The sequence below is a fragment of the Drosophila obscura genome, unplaced genomic scaffold (genome assembly GCF_018151105.1).
Source record: "Drosophila obscura isolate BZ-5 IFL unplaced genomic scaffold, ASM1815110v1 contig_31, whole genome shotgun sequence".
Classification (NCBI taxonomy): Eukaryota; Metazoa; Arthropoda; class Insecta; order Diptera; family Drosophilidae; genus Drosophila; species Drosophila obscura.
This window is the reverse complement of record NW_024542819.1, coordinates 562,630-575,206: the sequence shown is the minus strand read 5'-3', so window position 1 is coordinate 575,206 and position 12,577 is coordinate 562,630. Positions and strand designations below refer to the sequence as shown.

The following is a 12,577-nucleotide window of genomic DNA, read 5'->3' as shown; positions in this document are numbered from 1 at the left end:
AAATTTGGTTTCCAGACTCATGTGATATCACACTGCTACAAGTGTATTTCAAAATTTCGCCCCGCCCCCCTCAGCCACACAAAGAACGAAAATCTGTGGCAGGCACAATTTTAAAGATACGATAAAACTAAAACTAAAACCCAGAAGCGACTCACGTTCCTTCTCGTTATGGGTGCATTTCATCAAATCGCTGGATAAACTGTGAGCGATTTTGATTCCGCTGAAAAATCTTTGTGTGGCACCGCGGAATGGAATTGAAGTGATTTTCCAGCTGATGTGATTTCTGTGGCACCCCTGATACCAATTCTTTGCATATATGTATGTATTAATATATATAAAAAGAAACGGAAGTATATATAGAGAAAAGTTGTCTGAAAAAATGAAGTTATTGATAACGTTGCAAAGTTGAAAGCCGACGGCATTTTTACAATATTAATATACATATACATATATGTACATTTAATTTAGTATATACATATGTACACGTCTAAAACAGGGATATGCATATCTAAATGTGCAATATCAAAAAAATCAAAAAATTAACATTTTTTATTTTTATATATTGTATTTATTTCCCACCCCCACCCACTCTGACCATTCCTCATTAATGTTGCTGCAGGTCAGCTTAGGTCGCTGCATCAGCCCCCAAAACAAAAGCGGCAAAAACTTGTAGAGCCCACACACAAGCACAGTATGTGTGAATACATGACACACACACATTTACGTAACCTGGAAACGATACTCAAAACAAACTCAAAACGGTTTCGGAAAATAAGAATTCATAAACATACACTTGCAATTCTCGGCTTGCTTTCGCATCACGTCATGAATTGAACATGTCGAAAAAATGCCGAACGTCTCAGGCCAACGACCCGAACGTCTCAGCACCACAGCCGAATGGTCCCAGCACCCTAGCCGAAGACCTGGGGGTGCTGGGACTGAAACCTCAGCTGCGCCCTTTTCGTTGTATGAATTTGCACATCTATATACTGTATGGTTAGTGGTACTAGGCTTTAAACGCAAATAGTAAATAAAGTGAGACCATAAACATATATCGTTTAAACATCGATTACAATTTTCTGTACTGACACATCTTGTTTTTTGCATAAAAATAATGTCCCATGTTTAATATTCTTTCACGAATTTTCAATTTGAATATATTAAGCAAAAAAAGAAGATTGCTGCAAAACATAATAAAAATATAATTGATTAAAATATCTTAGCGACTGCATTACGAAACTGGCTTCTTACTTGAGAACAATGAGCAATGTGGTTGAAATAAAAATCGATCACCCTGCTCTTATAGCCTATTTACACTGTCATGAGTTACCTATCGATTGTTGAGTTAACTCAATAACTCAGAATTGGCGTCTACACTGGCACAGAACTCGAGTTATTGAATTATGAGTTTTGACAACAGCACGTTCTACGTGTTTTTAAAAACATTTTATATATCAACCAATATGGACAGAAAAGATTTAGGGCTACATTTAATGAATAGTTCTCAATGAATAACAAATTCAATTATTCATATTCATTTATTTGTTATGATTTTTATTCATGTATGTGAGAGTTCTTCCGTACACCACGAAAACCATTATTTTTTTCCTTCCAGAAGTCTAGAAGTTCCTGTAAAGGCAAAAAGGTCTACAAAAATCTCGCTTCTAATAAAATTGGCTTAAAGAATTATTTTTAAGAAATGTATGCGAATTTATATTTTCCATTATTTTTCTATGTGAACATGAAATTTTGTTGTTGTTTCTAGTGGTGATAGTTCACACGATAGGCGAACAGGGTTGAAATAATCATAGAACCGAACCACTAACCATACAGTATATAGATGTGCCAGTTCATAAAACGAAAGGGGCGCTGCTGAGTTTGCAGCGTATGTTCCCAGATCTTCGGCTCTGGGAATGGCCGCGTTCGGCTCATGACGTCACACGAGCCGACTTTTTTTTTTTTTTTGATCAGTTTATTCAGTAAAGGAATATAATAGAAAATAAATAAAGCCCGTGTTCCTGCGGGAATGCCGCGAAGCTTTGCTTCGCAAGAACGGGCGGGTCACCTTAGACCCCTCCTTCTATGCCGTTTCTATGCTCCAGCTCTCTCAGCTTCCGCATAACATCTGACGCAAACCCGCATACCATTGACCAGTACTGTTCGCTCGCAACCATCCTGTTGATCAGGTTTTCGGCGTTCAGCGTGTCACCGCCAATGCCGCTACGCTGTTCTGCAAACCTTGAGCAGCTGAAAAGGATGTGCTCAGCGGTTTCTTCGACGCCACACGTCGGGCATTTATCGTCGCTATCGTGCCCGAAACGATGGAGATAGCTCCTAAAACAGCCGTGTCCGCTTAGTAGCTGGGTTATCCAAAAATTCACCTCTCCATGCTTCCGGTTTACCGTAGCGATGTCCGGTATAAGACGGAATGTCCATCTACCCTTCGTTGAGATGGCCCATCGTTCCTGCCATCTGTTTAAGCTCCTTTCCCTCGCTGCCGACTTTATTTGTCTCCTTAGTGCCGGTGATCGATTTTGTGGTGCTGCGTCGAGCTCTGAGGAGATTTCCTTTGCTTCCTCTGCGAGGTCCGCCACTGGGAGCATTCCTGCTATGACCAAGGCCGCGTCGTCCGAGATTGTTCGGAAGCCGCAGCAGATCCGCAGAGCTCCCAGTCGGTGAGTTGCGTCTAACCCTCTCCTGTAGGACTTCGGCCTCGCCGCCTCTGCCCAGATTGGTGCTGCATACAGCATTACCGATTTAAGGACAGACTGCAGAAGAAGTCGGCGGCCTTGCTTGAGTCCCCTCACGTTCAGCATCATGCGAGAAAGTGCTCTTCCTAGGTCGGCTGCCTTTTTGCAGACTGCCTGGAGGTGCTCGCGGAATGAGAGACGAGTGTCCAGCATTACTCCGAGATATCGGATTGCTCTTGATGATGTTATGTCAACTGAGCCGACACGGACGGTCGCTACCTCGACTTTTTTGCGACTGGATATCAGAACCGCCTCCGTCTTTTGCTCAGCCAGATTGAGGCCCACAGAGTTCAACCACTCCTGGATTACTGCCACCGCTTGGTTACAACGTGCCTCCACGTCGCCGAGATGCTTGGCTACCACCACCAGCGCGACGTCATCTGCGAATCCTACTGTTTGGGCGTCACTCGGTAGTTGGAGCTTGAGGATAGCGTCGTACATAACGTTCCACAGAGTTGGTCCCAGGACCCAGCCTTGAGGAACGCCGCATGTCACCTGGTACTGCACTGTGCCGCTATCGGTGTTGTATAGCAGCATCCGGCCTCTGAAGTAGTCCTCTATGATGGCTACCAAGTAGTCTGGGATTCCTAACCGGGCTAGAGCCCTAAGGATGACGTCCCACCTAGCCGAGTTGAAGGCGTTCTTTACGTCGAGAGTGACCACGAGACAGTACTGCTTCCGTCCTCCAAGCCACCTGGTTCCCTCAATAGCTTTTGCCGCTATGTCCTTGACTGTGCGGATCGCGTCCGTCGTCGATCTTGCCTTCCTAAAGCCAAACTGCATCGGGGACAGGTCACCTGCCTCTACGACAGCTTCCTGGAGCTTCCTGCAAATGCATCGCTCCAGCGCTTTGCCCACGGTGTCTATCGGGCAGATGGGCCTAAAGGATGATGGTTCTTCCGGAGGCTTGTGGGGTTTTGGCAACAGGACAAGCTTCTGCTGCTTCCATGGCTCTGGGAAGACTCCTTCGCGTAGGCACATGTTGAAGACATGCGCGAAGGCCGATGGATGCGCTGTCATAGCCAGCTTCACTGCGGTATCGGGGATACCATCTGGGCCTGGCGCCTTGCCTGTCGGGGTTTCTGCTGCCACTTCCAAAATCTGGCTTGCCGTTATGTCGGTCCATCCGATGTGGCGATACGGTGCTCGTGCCGGGCTGACAGCTGGGGCGACAGTGGGAAATAGACATTCGACGATTTCTTTCATCCTGGCAGGGTCGGCCGCGGTGAAAGGCTTTGCCGCGTTTAGTTTTTTTACTATGACTTTGTATGCGAGACCCCAGGGGTCATTTTCCGCAGAGTCACAGAGTTCAAGGAAGCAGTTCCTCTTACTTTCTCTGATGGACCTTTTGAGGACTCGGCGTTTCGCGGCGTATTCCTGGGACCTTGTATGGAAGGCTGGCGTTCCCTTAGCGCGTGTTTGGCGCCTCCTAGCACGGATGCATTCGCTGCGGGCTTCGGCGATCTCCGTGGTCCACCAGAATACCGGCTCGCGGTGTCGGGAGTGGCTCCTTGTCTGTTTTGTGCTTGCCCTGCAAGCCGATGCTATCGAGCGGACGAGTTCGGCAGCGCTGGCTTCTGCGTCTCCCTGGGGCTCTGGTATGATCAGCTCCTCTAGAAAAGTCTCTGGCCTGAGAGATCTGGCGTTGAAGGTCGTCATTGGCTGGTGGGCTGAGCCTTGCCTGCGGGACTCGATACTGCAGATAATTGCTTTGTGGTCACTAGCGGTGCATGAGGTACTGAGGGTCCACGTTGTACTCCCCAAGAGAGTGCTGCTGCAGAAGGACAGGTCAATGACTGACCCTGTCCCAGCTCGGGAGAACGTGTCCTCTGATCCCGTGTTTAGAAGGGTTATCTCCAATGTGGCAAAGGCTTCTAGGAGGGTGTGACCTCTAGCGTTGGTTAACCTTGACCCCCAATCCTCTGACCACGCGTTGAAGTCTCCTGCCAGGATGACATTTGGCCGTCCCCTTGCGTCGTCTGCTACTTCGTCGAGTATGGCGCCGAATTCCTTGAGCGACAGTCGTGGTGCAAGGTAGCAGCTGTATAGCCAGAGCCGACTGGCAGCAAGCATGCATGTGTTGTGTACGTGTAACACTCCAAAATATATGATTGTATGCATAGAATAATTTTTAGCTGCCGAAACCGACTTTGCTCGAGATTTTAGTTTACGTAAATGTGTGTGTGCCATGTATTCTCACATTCTGTGCTTGTGTGGGTTCTACAAGTTTTTGCCGCTTTTGTTTTGGCCCTGCAGTTCTGGCTGTCACGGCATGAAAGTGTCATAGGAAAAATTGTTCGGGCTCGACGTCGACAAAGGCAACGACGTCGACGTCAGCATGAAATTCTGACCAGCTTCAACTGCTGCAGATCGAAGCTGACTCGTAAGAAAGAGAAGCAGATATCCATAGATTTCCCTCTCTCTCATATTTTTAGTTTTCTCTACCTGCATTCGACCCTAACTCTTCTACTCTCGCAAATTTCGTCTCCTCAAAGGGATGAGGGGAGAAAAACCGATTATTTGGTGCAATCTTTTGTTGCGAGCTGCTGTGATTTTTTTGAGTTGAGCGTCTTTTTACATGTTTATTCCTTTTAAAAGTGGGTTTTCAGTGTTTTTAAAGTCAGGTAAGTGGATTCAGTGATTACAGTGCGCGTTGTTAGTTAAATTAAATTTGTACATGGGTTTCGCAAGAACAAATATGTTTAGATTCTAGATTCAAGCGGTGTGGTCCCGTTAACCATGCGCGTCGCTGCGAGTGTTTGTTTTTGCTCGAGGAAACCCATGTAACTGCAAATACAGCATTTTTAATTAAAAAATATATATGTACAAATTGACTTATTTATTTACAGATCAAAACATTTCTGAAGTTAAAATCAAAATATTAGTCCAGGAGTAATTGTTTAAAATGCCTCAAAGGTAAAATCAAATTTCATATGTGTATTGCTTTATACAAATCTGAACATAACTCAGAAGTTAGTTCAGAAAATATTACCTTCCGTGGCTAAATATTTTTATTTTTTATATCATTTCAGGAGCATTGGTGCTTATTAACCTGATCGAGTCAGTTAAGAAAGGCCCTACAGATAATTAAAAATAATTAAATCAATGAAAAATCTAGAAAATCTGTGTAAAATAAATATATTTACTTTTATTTGAATGAAGTGTTTAAAGAAATTTTTGGGTGGCTTTCACTTATGAAATTATCCGTGAAATTCCGTTAAATTTAATGAGAAGTCTCACAGGTGATTTCATATAGGACATTTCAAAAGAGTCACGAGTGATTTCATATGGGATATTTCGGATGAATCACGAGTGATTTCATATAGGACATTTTCGGGAGTTTCCCCAGTGAAATCACTCGTGGCATGTTCCGAGTGATTTCACTCCTGGCTTATACGTATAAGCCACCGGTGAAATCACTAGAAAATTCAGTGACAATTTCATATGAAGTTTCACGAGTGACAAAAGCGGACATGTCCATACAAATTTAATCTGGAGTTTCACCAGTGAGTCACCAGTGGCAGAGGACATGCCATGAGTGATTCACCGAATGAATCACGTGTGAAAAGTGACTTTTGGAACTGCAGGGGGGGGGCTGATGCAGCGACCTAAGCTGACCTGCAGCAACATTAATGAGGAATGGGCAGAGTGGGTGGGGGTGGGAAATAAATACAATATATAAAAATAAAGGATTTTATCTCTGCTCATATCTCCTAAACTAATATTATCTTGAAAATTAGATTTGCTAAAGCTCTGGAAAATGTTCTACTAGATGTGTACATTTATTTTATTCAAAACGTTCATAAAATATTTTTTAATTTTGCCACCTCTTTTCACCTGAGTCCCCAATGTAAATACACACAGTACAAACAAATAAGAACTTAAAATTATAAAGTTTAAAATTAAAATCGACCTATGCAGGGCCGGATCAACCCTCAACCGGGTCCTGGGCAACCATCAATTTGGGGCCCTCCATTTTCAAAATAAAACGAAAAAATATTTTATTTTTTGAATAAAATAAATGTACACATCTAGTAGAACATTTTCCAGAGCTTTAGCGAATCTAATTTTCAAGATAATTTTAGTTTAGAAGATATGAGCAGAGATAACATCCTTTATTTTTATATATTGTATTTATTTCCCAGCCCCACCCACTCTGACCATTCCTCATTTATGTTGCGGCAGGTCAGCTCAGGTCGCTACATCAGCCCTCAAAACAAAACGAAAAACCGATTCAAACGGCCAAAAATTGTAGAACCCACACAAGCACAGAATGTGAGAACACATGGCACACACACATTTACGTAAACTAAAATCTCGAGCAAAGTCGGTTTCGGCAGCTAAAAATTATTTTATGCATATATTCATATATTTTGGAGTGTTACACGTACACAACACATGCATGCTTGCTGCCAGTCGGATCGTGTGACGTCATGAGCCGAACGCGGTCATTCCCAGAGCCGAACGCGGCCATTCCCAGAGCCGAAGATCTGGGAACATACGCTGCAAACTCAGCTGCGCCCCTTTCGTTGTATGAACTGGCACATCTATAGACTGTATGGTTAGTGACCGAACAAACGCAACTGAAACGCAACCATAACTTAACTTTTTGCCACCACTAGGCTCCTATGCTAAACCTTTGTAAAAAAAAACTGAGTAAACAGGCTATGAGTTTTGAAAATTGTATGATATATTATTAAAATGATGTAATTGAACAAAGAACAACAGCACCCGAGACTGATGATGAGCAAAGAAAACGGCTGGAGATAGAAGAATTAATTTCTCAGAACGAGAATAGCCAAAATATACCCGTGAATAGTCAATAATTTTTTTTTTTTTTTTCATTTTCTGTATTGATAGAGACTATCGGAGTGACTAGCATTTTTCTGAAAACACGTGCTGCGATATCTTGCCGATCCGTTGACGATTTACCAGGAAGTAAAAGCTGCAGTATCTTCTTCCAAGCTGGATTGCATGTGACAGAAATAAATAAAGTATGGACGCTCCACAGTGTATCGAAGGAACAGAATCACGGTTGATATTCGTATGAAACCGATAAGAAATTTTTTCAGGCAAAAACTGTTTTCTAGGCTCTGTACGGAAGGCAGTATTTAGATCAACAACAAAAATGTCGGTTTATACTAGAAAAGGATATGCCTGGGGAAGAGCGACGCCAGCCGAAGAAGTGCATTTAGTTAACTTTAAACAAAACCAAGCAGCTGTCTGAGCAGTGCAACCGTACGGAAGGCAGTGCACACCTCTGGTCACACAACTGGCCGCTAGAAGAATATATGAAATTTGTTTGCTAGCAAACAGTTTTTGTATCTGAGTATTATAGCCTTTTCACACTGGGGACCATCCACCATCCATTTCTGGGATGGTCCGTAAGGTTTTGCCGTTCCGAAAATTTCCCAGTTATTCCACCATCCATCTGGGATGTTCCTATTTCTCACGTTTCAGTGCGGTATTTTTTCGATAATTGTCAAATGCAACCATATTTCACAACAAAAAATCGGAGATCACTACGAAAATGTAAACAATGACAGACAGGCAAATATAAAAATAAAACAAAATAACCCCATCAGATCTCACAAAGCACGCAAAAAATAAAAAATATCAAATATCAGCTGCAGGTGATTTTATTTCGATGTGACATCCATCTAACATAAAAATTAAGTAATAAAATTAATTTACATATACGGGTAGTGAGGGGGGGGGCCGGGGGGGGGCTGTATATACATATATTATGGATGATTTTATTGCATTATTACCAATTGCACCAGGCACTGAGGAAACCCAATTTCTTCAAATGCTTGGACACACTCGTCAATTTTCTCTGAAGTGAGATAGTTTTTGGACATGTATTCCTCTGAGAATTCGTTGATGAATGCTCTGCAAAACTCATGCAGGATATTGCAGACGCTGTTGGCTGACACTCCGAAAAACACTCTTTTCAGAAGAAGATCCCAAAGTATATAAAGATATGGCGATCCAGAGGAATTGCAGCTCGGCAGTTTGTGTCCTTCTTCCGTAGCACTTCCAAGCGAGTAACCAACAGAGAAAAGCAGGATCTCTCCATCCTAAAAATTTCCTTAAAAAACGCCTCGTTGTTTTCGGGTACATCCTTCTCCCAAAATGTACCGAACCGCTTCTGAAAAACATAACATATATGTTTGTACTTTAAACATTGGTTGCATTTATTAGAAGCACTCACAAATGACCACAACCTTCCGGGCTTCAGTGTTTTCAAAACAGATATCCATTCTATTATCTCCTCCTCGTCAAAGTTATCCTCATCATCATCGTCCATGTCCAACAACATGATTAGCTTGTGCAAGAATATGTTTTGCTGCTGAATCACATTCACGACCATTGAAATGTTATTTATATTCATTTTAATTAAAGTAAACAACTTTTTCACCGCACGCAAATGTGAGCAACAGCTGTTTCTCATGGATGGTGGATGGTGGATGGTGTCAATGTGAATCGGTGTTTCACATCTTTCAAAAATTCCCACCGTTCCCCCAGGATGGACTCAGTGTGCAGAGAGTATTAGGCTTAAGCAGGCACAAAACAGTGTATCCGTAGAGCATACACTCTTCACTCTTTTGATCACGCTGGAAACCGAGTGAAATATATAGCCCCCTTTGTCGACAAAAAATTTAGTAGATCTCAGTACTGGGCTTATATTTTGCAATTTTGAAGGTATATTTCAGTATATTTCTGAGAGCCAGAGTCTGACTTATCGATGATGCAACCATCGATAGTGTCTTTTTTACATCACTATTTGATTTACGTGTCATTGATATAACCATGTTTAAATTATTATATTTCATTTTCTTCACTTTACAATGTTTTCTTTGTAACTCAAAAACGAATGCAGAAATAATAAATACGAATGTAGAAAGAGTGTTGGATTTATCTTCACAACTTGTGAAGACTACTATCAAAATTTCAGCTGAGGACACAACCGGCGAACCCATAACCGAATACGTGTTTCTCGTAGCGGAGCCCAATCTTGCATTTATTTCTTTAAAAGACGGAACGGAGAAACATATCCAGCTACGAAAAAATAAGGAGAATATTCATGGTGAACAAACTTTTACGCTTATTTTTACAAAAGGATCTCCCAAGAAATCTTTTGTAATCGAGACAGTCTCCTCTAAAAACTTACGAGCGCATCCTGAAGAAATTGAACAAAATGATAAGCAATTAGTTAAATATAATGGAAGCTTATATTTGTATTCAAAATATAAGACTATCATGCAGAAAACCAATGTTAAACTCAGTTCTTCGAATATACTATTCCACACCCAATTAAAGCCGTTTTCAGTAGGATCAAACAAAATTATTTTAGGGCCTTACGAAGATGTTGAAGGTAATATATTTTTATTGTAATATCCATTTGCCTAATTATATTTATTTTTTCAAATTTTCATTAGCCTTATCTCAGCAAGAGTTAGTTATTCATTATGAAAATCAAACGCCATTTATAACAGTCAACGCATTGGAGCGAAATATTGAATTGTCTCATTGGGGTAACATCGCAGTCAAGGAAGAAATTCAATTGACTCACGCTGGAGCTAAATTAAAAGGTTCATTTTCCCGATACGATTTTCAAAAGGAAGGTCGCTCTGATCACTCTGCTGTAAAATCATATAAAACGTATTTACCGGCCTCTGCATCTGGAGTCTATTACCGAGACACAAACGGCAATATATCGACATCAAATATGAATTTAGTTCGCGATTTTATAGAACTTGAGCTAAGGCCACGGTTTCCTCTTTTTGGTGGATGGAAAACAAAATATACTCTTGGCTATAATGTTCCCTCATACGAATATATGTACAATGATGGCAACAAATACCAGTTGAAGATGCACTTAATAGACCATATTTATGATAATATGGTTATCGATGAAGCTATTATAAATATTATTCTACCAGAGGGGTCCACACAAATACAATTCTCGACGCCATATCAAATAAGTCGCCGACCAAATGAGCTAGTGCACACCTATTTAGATACGATTGGACGCCCGGTTGTTACATTCTCCAAGTCTAATTTGGTGGAAAGTCACATTTCTGATTTTACTCTTAATTATAGTTTTGAAAAGGTGTCATTGCTTCAAGAACCTTTACTGGTTAGTGCTTTTATTTATGTCATATTTTTATTTACAATTGTTTTATTACGTTTGGACTTCTCAATTACTTCACATTCACATAAAGAATAATTAAATCGCTTCGTATGCATTAAATACTTTGAAAATAAATAAAGTGGATACCAAAATTTATATATATTATATTATATTTATAGATACATGTTAGCGGAAACGTTGTGAGCCGAGGCAAAGGCCGCCGCTCTTTTCTATACCTGGTACCCAGTCATGATATATACCAGCATATGATTTATGTAACTTACTGTTGAATACTTAAACTTTATCAATGCACTGTGTATTCTCTATTTTTCTTTCTGTCCTGCATTATTACGAATAAGTACATATGTATGTGTGTATGAGTCTCAATGCAGCTGCGTTCCCTTGTTGATTTGTTTTCCGTCTGCCTTTGACGGACATATTTTTGCTCTTCATATTTAGTCACAAATAAATACAACGAATAGGTTATGGGCCCAGAATTTCTGTCTGAAATAGATTTTTCTGACTTTCTGAACTTGTGAAAATGGGTTCGTCATTCCATTCTGATTGAATGCTCGACAAAGAGAATTATATTGCGGGAAGTGTCGAGAAGTGAAAAATGAAGACGATAATGATGCCCAAAAGGCACAGTTTGATTTAAAAGACGAGACATCGCAGATAAACTATGTGAAAAACTGTACATCTGCAAAAGAAGCATGGCGCGTCGCATAAGCCTGTTAAAGCAGTAGTTGTTCGTAAAAATGAGCGAAAATAAATCGGTAACAAATCACGTAAATAGAAAATTAATTAACAGTTCCTTAAGAAATGTTGTCTATTCTATTGCTACCGAGCCTGCCCGAGGCCACTAACCATACATTATATAGAAGTGCTAGTTCATACAACGAATGTGGTGCAGCTGAATGTTCTGTCTCCAGGTCTTCGGCTCGTGGACCTGATACGTTCGGGTGTGCACCTGAGACGTTCGGGTCGTGGACTTGAGACGCTCGGCATTTTTTTCGACATGTTGAATTCATGACGAGATGCGAAAGCAAGCCGAGAATTGTAAATGTATGTGTGTACACAGACATGAAAAAATATTTATCAATTCTTATCCTGCAGTACCAGAAGTGAGCGATGACAAATGTCAACTACGCGTCATTCAGGATTTTTTCTCTGCCGCTGCGACAGACGAGTAGAATATGACGTCGACGTCGCGATCGACGCGTCGGTAAGACCAAACTCTTTTTTTTTCTTTGTCTGGACGTTGATATGCAATGACTGCACCATCAAGTGGCCCATGCGACACCAAGCCGAAGCCTGTTACGCGCGGAACCCAGGCAGAAACGCAGCCCTCCTCCCGCCCAACCGACCGAGGGGCGCTGCCGCATGACGCGCGACGCGTGTTACCGAACCGATCGCGAGCATGCAGGAAAGATAGGTGTTAGACTAAAATTCGAGGAAAATTAGAGCTAAACACAACTCAAAGCGCTAAACATGCAAAGATAGCTAAAAAATATAACTAATTACGGGAAAGGTATGTTAGTATTAGTGATTTAAGAAGAGGAAGGGAATTAGTAGTTGATATTATGTGGTAGAGGGAATTGAAGTCCGAGCAAAGTACCCTAAATGGTTCATGCAAGGAATAATTCGATCTACAAAGCGGAAGGAACAAAGGAATGAAGTTTCTAGTAGA

At 41.5% G+C, this 12,577-nt stretch overlaps 1 protein-coding gene across 1 annotated transcript; it reads left to right on the top strand.

Annotated features, from left to right (window-relative positions):
* The first annotated feature begins 9,526 nt into the window (after positions 1-9,526).
* On the top strand, positions 9,527-11,043 carry LOC111066350 (dolichyl-diphosphooligosaccharide--protein glycosyltransferase subunit 1). Its single transcript, XM_022354876.2, has 2 exons — positions 9,527-10,128; positions 10,193-11,043. Exons 1-2 carry the CDS (start codon positions 9,564-9,566, stop codon positions 10,981-10,983), a joined length of 1,356 nt encoding a protein of 451 aa, XP_022210568.2. The 5' UTR covers positions 9,527-9,563; the 3' UTR covers positions 10,984-11,043.
* The last annotated feature ends 1,534 nt before the right edge of the window (positions 11,044-12,577 follow it).

Coding starts and splice junctions, on each gene's coding strand:
- LOC111066350 (XM_022354876.2), top strand. CDS start 9,564: ATGTTTAAATTATTATATTTCATTTTCTTCACTTTACAATGTTTTCTT. Junction 10,129..10,192: donor GCCTTACGAAGATGTTGAAG/GTAATATATTTT, acceptor AATTTTCATTAG/CCTTATCTCAGCAAGAGTTA.